We start from the raw sequence: 7,808 nt of genomic DNA, 5'->3' as shown, positions 1-7,808 counted from the left end.
TACATGACGTGCCACAGGCCAGCGGGGAGCCTGGCTGAGGGTTGCAGAGTGAGGCTGGGGCACGCTCCCATTTCTGAATTACACTGTGATAAAGCAGCACTGTCCCTGGCTGGGGGTGCCCATGCCTCAAATCGTAGGATCATAAGACAGTCAGTAGAGACATTTGCTGGGCTTGCGCTGACCTCTAGTGACAATGCAGGGGACCGGGGTCTTCAGCCATCAAGGGGCTGAGATGCCACACGTGGGTCCTCGGTGCTGGATGGTTTACTAGTTTTTGGCAGGATTCCACACATGAGCCTCTAATACTTCCTTGGGGAAGCAAGCGTACTGCCTGATCAGGGTCTGTCTGCTTGGTAGACGACTGCAGCAGGTCTCAGGTGTCCCAAACTCCATACACCTCCCCACTAAACCGCTCATCTTCCCCCAGCCCACCAGTGCTGGGATAGTCTTCAGGCCTTCTGCAGTGTTTATTTTTCCTGTCCATCTCATTCTCCTTTCTGTCAATAAATCTGGTTCCCCATTTGTTTCTGCTGCCCCATTACTGCATGGCATCTTACGATTACCAGTCCACCTCCTGGCTAGGTAGTGCACATGCTCCTTGTTTCAAGGATGGTCCTGGCTACTTCACTCCTGCCTGCCACCTCTGCCTCACAGACCCTCCTAAAAAATACATGCAAGCCATGCTGAGGCTGTCTTTTACCTCCCTGAGTCTGTAAACAAAAACGGTGAGAGCTTTGGACCCAGTCCTGGGACCTGCTAAATGTGCCCCCAAAGTGCTGAGCACCACCAGCTTTTAGGGACATCAATAGTTCTCACGGGCTGTCAGCAGCTCCCAGGGAACACTGAATTGCCCAGGAGTACGCCATGGATGCATCATGAAGAGAACATGGAAACCTCTTCCCAGCACTGCCCCCCCATCTCTGCATACTGACCACCCCCTCACAGGCCATGGCTACAGCATCACCTTTTCCTTACTTGGCTATGCTGCCCTGGTGTGTGCGTGTATGGTTTCTGGGCTCTGGTAACAAGATAGTGCCTCATTCAGTTGATATTCCCCTGTATCTCAGAGCCACACATCCCCTTACCCTCCCAAAGCCCTAGAAAGTGCTTTTACTCATTGAGTTACAGCTCAGCCCCCTCAGCTCCATGTTCTCATCAGAGGAAGGCCCAAAAAGCCCTACAGTCAGCATGTCAATGAAATGAACCTTTTATTCTGGGAGTTGCTTCTAGAGGAAGACATAATATTTGATGCACCCCAAAACTCGAAAAAAAGCCACATTCATCTGTGAACACCAAAAGCCAGGCTTCTGTCCACCTGCAGATTTATCTGGAAGGTAGAGACAGGCAGTAGCACCCCCAACACCCCTTCTTTTAGCCCCTCTGACTCTGTTAGGCTCTCTGGGTCATCTGTATGAGAGTGATCATACACACAGAGCAGAGCTCCACAACACTGCCTCTTCCCCTAGACCTCACTGCAGACAGATCCATCTCTGTTGCCCAAATCCTGACACTGGAACTAGCCTAAGAGACCTGATGGAGTGAGCATCTTAGCTTCTCATAAATCTCCACTGAGGATCATGCTTCCTGTGCTTGCCTCTAGGAAGAGGCTGTCTGGAGGCCCCTCACCCTATGGATTGACCCCTCTGATCCTTGGCTATCCTGGTCCACATGAGAAGCCTGAAACTGGGTGGAAAGGAGGAAGGCTGCCCGCTACAGCCTTCCACACTAGGTTGAGCAGAAAGGCAATCAAGTTCCCTAAGCAGTGTAACAGATGACAAGGTGTATATTTATACCAGATACCCACATACTTTGGGTGAATTGTGCAACATGAGATTTGTCATCATGCATCAGATCACTGGTGTATCTAATCCAGTACCATGGCTCTGACAATGTTGGAAGAGCTGAGCAGCCTGCAGTGATGCACCTCACTAACTGTGCAATGTGGGAACAGAGGGTCTGAGATTAAAATTCCTTCCCAGTCCCTCCAGCAATCAACTGGTACCCTGACTGCTCTTATTATCTGAGCAGCCAGAGCTGCAAATGTAAATAATCACAAGACTAGGCAGCCTTCTAAAGACAACAAGTACCACTGAACCATACCTTTCTGGGCTGCCCCCTGGGCTGGATATGTTTTGAGTGGGACAGTATTTCATGTTTATTTCATCTTGCTTTCCTCTGTTAAATGACTCTTGGGCTAACTGCACCCTGGATGCCAGCAGTGGAGTTACTCCAGTGCTGGAAGTGATCCATAATCTTTTACACCACTCCAAGCATAATTTTTTATGCTTCACATCATCTCCCCATTTCTTGCATGTTTGATTTTTTTTGGTGGTGGTGGGGTTTTTTTTTCTCAGTTGTTTTTGCTGAAAGAAAATCCAGCAATTCCCCCTCCCTGGGCATGCTGGCAGGCAGCTGCATTCTGTAATGCTGCTGCTGCCTTTGTGTTTGCAGTGCTGTCATCACCCGTTGATCAGCCCAGGAGTCAGTTACTTTGCTTGGCCGGTTTTGGCTTCTGCCACTCACAGAGCAGGACTCTCCCCTGAGCTGTCTGCAACGGCTTTTGCAACACTCCCCTGAACATGGACAGATAATTTCAAACCCATTAATGTGAGCAGTTATTGGACTGCTTCTTTACAGCCTGCATAACCTGACTTTCTGGTTAGAGCAAGAGTGTCTCTTGCTCTTGTCCCCTTGGCTGTCCCTCATTTTTAGCTCTTCCTGCAGCTCCTTGCTCTCCTTACCTTGTAGAGAGTACAGAAATAGCTTGTCCCTCTTTCTCCTGAGTATGGCTAACAAAAGGGTGTGTCCTAGCAATGACTTCTTATATCGAGCACCTCGTATTTGAAGAATTTCTATTTACCCTCATTCCTTAGGAGCTCTCAGAGAAGCCGGGTCTGGCAGGGCTGTTCGCTCTGCATGGTCTCTGCTAGCTCCTGGTGCGACTGTAGTCAGCACTAACATGTGGACCATTTATCTGCTCTGGCTGATTTACTGTAGTCAAGTGCCCTGAATTAGGCAGTTGTTGGCCTATGCAAAATCCCTTCCTCCTTGCACTGTGACCTGCAGAAAAAGGACCAGGGAGGGGGGATCCTTCCTTTGCTCTGCAGTGGAGTTTCAGGCATGGGAATTGTTTTGTTTCTCTGCTTCTCTTCCAAAGACTTCTCATCCAGTGCAAGGACTCTGCTGTGATTTGTCCCTGAAGTAGCTGGGGTCAGGTTTGGTCTTGGCTCTTGTAAGACCTGTTCACTGAAATCCCTGTAATGGCTCTTGCAGGAGTGCCATGACTTTGTGTCTCACAGTCTGTGTGGCACTGGGTCAGTGTCCCTTCATGCTGTGTGGAAGATGATCTTTGAGCAAACATCTGTCATATGACACAATCAACAGTGCCATTTGCTCCTGTCCTTTTCTGTTTCCTTCTGTTTTGTAATTGATTCATCTTTGTTGGCATCTGCTTTTATGTTTGGTGTGTTCTGTCCTACCAGTGCCCAATGTAATTCCCTACCTGCCAACCCGTAATATAACAGGACTCAGAAGACGGTGGTGGGAGTTACCAGGTGTGGAGCAAAGACTGTCTCATTTGGGGTTGGATATGCTTCAGGGACTGCACCGAGTTACAAGATGCCAGAGGACCCAGTGATTTTTCCCAGCTGTAGATGAGGGCACTGATCCTTTAAAAGCCTAAGTGGTTTTTCAGGCAAATCAAACTGACCAGAATATCCAGGAGCCTTCATATCCCTGATGGGCTGCCAATGACAACAGTTTGTGGTGAGGCAAAGGCTGTCGGTGACTGTTGTTCAAAAAATTAGACCATTGCCTGTGACATGTTCTGAGCACCCCAAGAAAGTTGGGTTGTTTTATTAGCCTGTAAGGTATCATATTGTCACGTGTGATTTGTGTCGTGCTAGAAACAGGGCACAGATACCAGCCAAGCAGTGGGCGTGCTCTGCAAAGCCCCCCAGCTAGCATCCCCCAGCATTCCCACCTCAGCTGCTAGCTCACATCTCAGCTCCCAGTGTTAACTTGTAGCCAGAGAAGCCCTGTCCCCAGTGCCTGACTGGTCTGTGGTTACCCTGCACTTATAGGAGTGCCAGGAGGATGAGGCACAGAAGGACTCCTGGGACCTTCTGAGACCAAGACAAGCGTCCACCCATTGCACACCATGAGCCTTCTCATGCCCTGCTGCATACACAGGTTCTTCTCTGGTGAAACTTCAGATCCTAAAGATTCATGTTATGGTTCTGCCCTCAATTAGCGTGTTTAGCTCTCCCTAAGGCAGCTTAATTGATAAAGAAAAATTTCCTACCCAGCTGAATCCCACTAGGCTTTACCTCACCTCACAGCTCACAGGATTGTGCCCCACATTTGCTGAGATCTGTCTGTGTCCTGGGCTGCTCAAGCTGCTAATGTGTTTGGTCACACAAATCTAAGGAGGCAACAGTTGTACCAACTTTAATGGCCCAGGCAAACACCTTGGTGGTTTTGCTTTGCAACTCACTTGTGCTGAGGGTTGTTGTAAGACATAATGAATCCCGTGCCATCTTAGGCACCAGATTCTAGAGAGATAAGATTCTGCCAGACTGAGAAAGTACATTTCCAGCTCTCCTGGGTACAAAACAAAGCCTGGCTCTGGGACCAAGTGTTGCCATTGTCCACATTATCTGCTTGAGCTTGCAGAGAGCCTGAAACTGGAGCTCTGAGAGTTGTTCTGCTTCCTCTTCCCCTCCAGAACAAGAAATCTCATATATTGACAAGCTAGAGAACATGGTAGTTCTGCATCATCTTGAAGGGGTGAGCTTTGATTCAGTGGAAACAGCAAATGCTTCTGTTAACAAATATCTGAAACACTAATGAAAAAAGCCCAAAGCAAAACTTTTTATAATAAAGGGAATCAGATTTTATTTTTATACCCTCAAAGTTAAAAATATGCATTTCAAAATATTTACAATGACTATATATGAAATAACCTTTGTTAATGAAACAGCAACATACAGTACTAGAATATATCCACCAAACTGATAAAGTCTACATAAGAAGAAAATGTAAGAGAAAGAGAGAGAGAGAGAAGTAAATCACGTCCATGCGCAATCTGCACCTGTATGTTTTTCGATACTCTCTGCCTTTTAGTTGTGGATGGAATCACAGTAAGTTTTACTTCTTGTCTTTTATAAATACCATTTGTGACTGAGATTCTTTGAACTGACAGAAATTTGGGGGTTGCAGCAGTACCAATGTCTTACTTTCCCATGCCGGTCTTTCACATGGGGACCTTGTATTACAGAGTGGACTCAGAATCTCTCAGCAACCCTGAGAGGTAGGTATAGTTTTGTGGAAGAATTTGGCAAGATGGAAAAGCACCGGGTTAAGTGACTGGCCTAAGTTTATGCAGCAAGGAGCAGAACTCACAAGCCCTACCTCATTTCTCCCAATCTCTCATTAGGGAACACATTTCCTCTGCTAACCAGTATCATCTGCCTTTGAGATGACCTGTGTCACAAAGTGGGGCCCTCAATTAATACCATGTACTGGGTGACAATGTGGGGAAAAAACCCTGTCTATAGATAAGAACTTGTCTCACTGAAGAACTATGATGTTGCAGTGCTGTTACCATATTCTACAGCTGAACAGAAGATTTTAGTGTAGACACACACCCAGATGATTCCCTCCCTGCATGTGCATCATGGACCAACTGCATCCTCTGTAAACAGGAACCTCTGTATGTCTTCATTCCCACACTTTCTCCCCCCCCCCCCCGCCATCATCCATGCCCTTCCGACCTGTATCTGATTCAACCATGGGAATGTCAAATCACAAAAAAAAAATTGCTGCCTTATTTCCGTAGATACTTTAATATTAATTTAATCTAATTTGTATTGGGTTGGTTCTCAATTTAATGTCTTTAACTTTCACGTATGTGCACATATATATATATTTATATATAAAAATGTAACAAAAGGCCCATCCCATTTGTTTCAATGGACAAAAGAAGGGGTCATAAGCTTCACTGCCCAACCCACAAGGCCCATTAAAAGGTAAGTGAGAAGGGCCCTAGGAAGGGAAAAAGATGTAGCCCTTTTCTGTTCTGCCCTTCAATCATCACTGCTGAGCTTGAAGCTTTGTGAAGGTATGACATGACTTTGCAGAAAAGGAGAACAGCTGCCCAGGTCACTTGCAGATTTCTGGTGCAACAGCCCCAGGAGTGCTAGATCAGTTTGAGCTGTTTCTCCCTCTCTTTGGTGAAGGGGTTTCTGAGGATTCTAGCTTTCTTAGTGATTTTTCTGTGGTAGTGGCAGTGGTGATGATGGTGGTTGTTTCCATCTGTTGGCCCAACAGTTCTCGCAGCAGAGCAATTCTTTCCCATTCCCAATAGCCAGCCCTCTCCCCTGGACTCCCATCAGCCTTATTTTTTCCTGAGAACAAGGTAGAGGATGCCGATGATGAAACTGAAGCAAAAGCAAATCCAGGCCAGTATGAAGCAGTAACCATAGTGAGGATTTATGTACTGGAGTGTCTTGCCTGTGAACCGAGCTGTGTAAATGGAGACTCCAATCAGAATGCATAGCCCTGTGGGAAGGAAGAGGGGAAAAGAAAGAGAGTTGGAAAAAGCGCAAAAATCAGCATTGCTGCAGGATTTCTAAAGTGCCATTGTCCCCTGAGGTCGTAATGCATGTCTTGTGCCCTAGAGGGCCTGCTGCCCATTAGGCTTATTTATGGAGGATTTACCTTGCAGCCATGATGACATAAGACACTTGGGCATTGTTTAGTGGGTGCCATGAGGAATAAACCTTTGTTAGGAAGAAATCAGTAATAAGATCTGCAGACAGTTTGGTGTTGAATCCCGTGAGCAGTAGCTGGCTAACTGTTTATTCCCATGCCCCCCAAAATACTTGAATCCTTTTTGTTGACTTTCAAATGTATTTTGCAAAACCCACTGGGTTTTTCTAATGAAAATGTGGGAATATTTTCATTTTATATAGTAAAAAAAAAAAAAAATCAACTTTACAATTTCTCAGTTCTTTATCGAAAAAATGGGCCACTTGAAACTTTCAGCTGGCTGACAACCTCCCCCAATGGCCATTTGTAGCTGATACATGTAGCCACTTTTGCTTGCAGAGGCAGCGGGATGCAAGCAGAACCATCACAAGTCACACATACTTACAGCAAACCAGCACGATGGCTCCAGGGATGTAGAAATGTTTGCCCTTCTCCAGGGTGAACAGCTGGGCAATGAATATGACAAGTGCGATGACGGAGAAAATGATTGAGAGGATCATAAAGGCTTGCACGGCTTTGAGGGCAGCTGTGAACACACCGGGAATAAATTTGAGAAGGTCAGGACTCAGCCATGGTATTGTGCACAAACGTACTGGAAATCATCACCACAATGAAAATGCAGATGTAACGTACCCTCATTGCCGTCGACTTGCAGCGCCCTGCAGGTCATGTTGCACTGCAGCCAGAGTCCGGATGAGGTATTATTCCCGAGTGCGCTAGAACCCACCATCCAAACCTGACACAGGACAAAACAGTCACGTCACAGGGCTGCCTTGCTCTTCTGACCAGTTGTCACACTGAACTCTAAGTGGACCAACAGTGGCCCCCATGCCACAAGATCGAGACCTGAAAAACTCAGCATGTGTGGGCAGCGGATGAGCAGCCAGAGCGGGTGGGAGATGCCGTGGGCTCCCAAAGCCAGGGGCGCTTGGTCCAGGCAGAACTCCGGGGAAGTCTGTTCCCGAGGTCGGGGGGAAATCGCTGGGATCATCCTCTCCCTCTCCCCGTGCGAGGCCGCAGCAGGGCGCGGTGGGGCC

The 7,808-nt window shown here is 47.1% G+C and overlaps 1 protein-coding gene across 1 annotated transcript; it reads right to left on the bottom strand.

Annotated features, from left to right (window-relative positions):
* Window positions 1-6,397: 6,397 nt before the first annotated feature.
* On the bottom strand, window positions 6,398-7,507 carry EMP1 (epithelial membrane protein 1; the record flags this gene model as incomplete). The annotated part of the gene is made up of 3 exons (XM_010083375.1): window positions 6,398-6,561; window positions 7,157-7,297; window positions 7,405-7,507. Coding segments are annotated over 3 exons (408 nt in total), but the record flags the coding sequence as incomplete, so codon positions are not given.
* Between the last annotated feature and the right edge of the window lie 301 nt (window positions 7,508-7,808).

The sequence above is a fragment of the Pterocles gutturalis genome, unplaced genomic scaffold (assembly GCF_000699245.1).
Source record: "Pterocles gutturalis isolate BGI_N339 unplaced genomic scaffold, ASM69924v1 scaffold38980, whole genome shotgun sequence".
Classification (NCBI taxonomy): domain Eukaryota; kingdom Metazoa; phylum Chordata; class Aves; order Pterocliformes; family Pteroclidae; genus Pterocles; species Pterocles gutturalis.
This window is presented reverse-complemented; position numbering and strand designations above follow the sequence as displayed.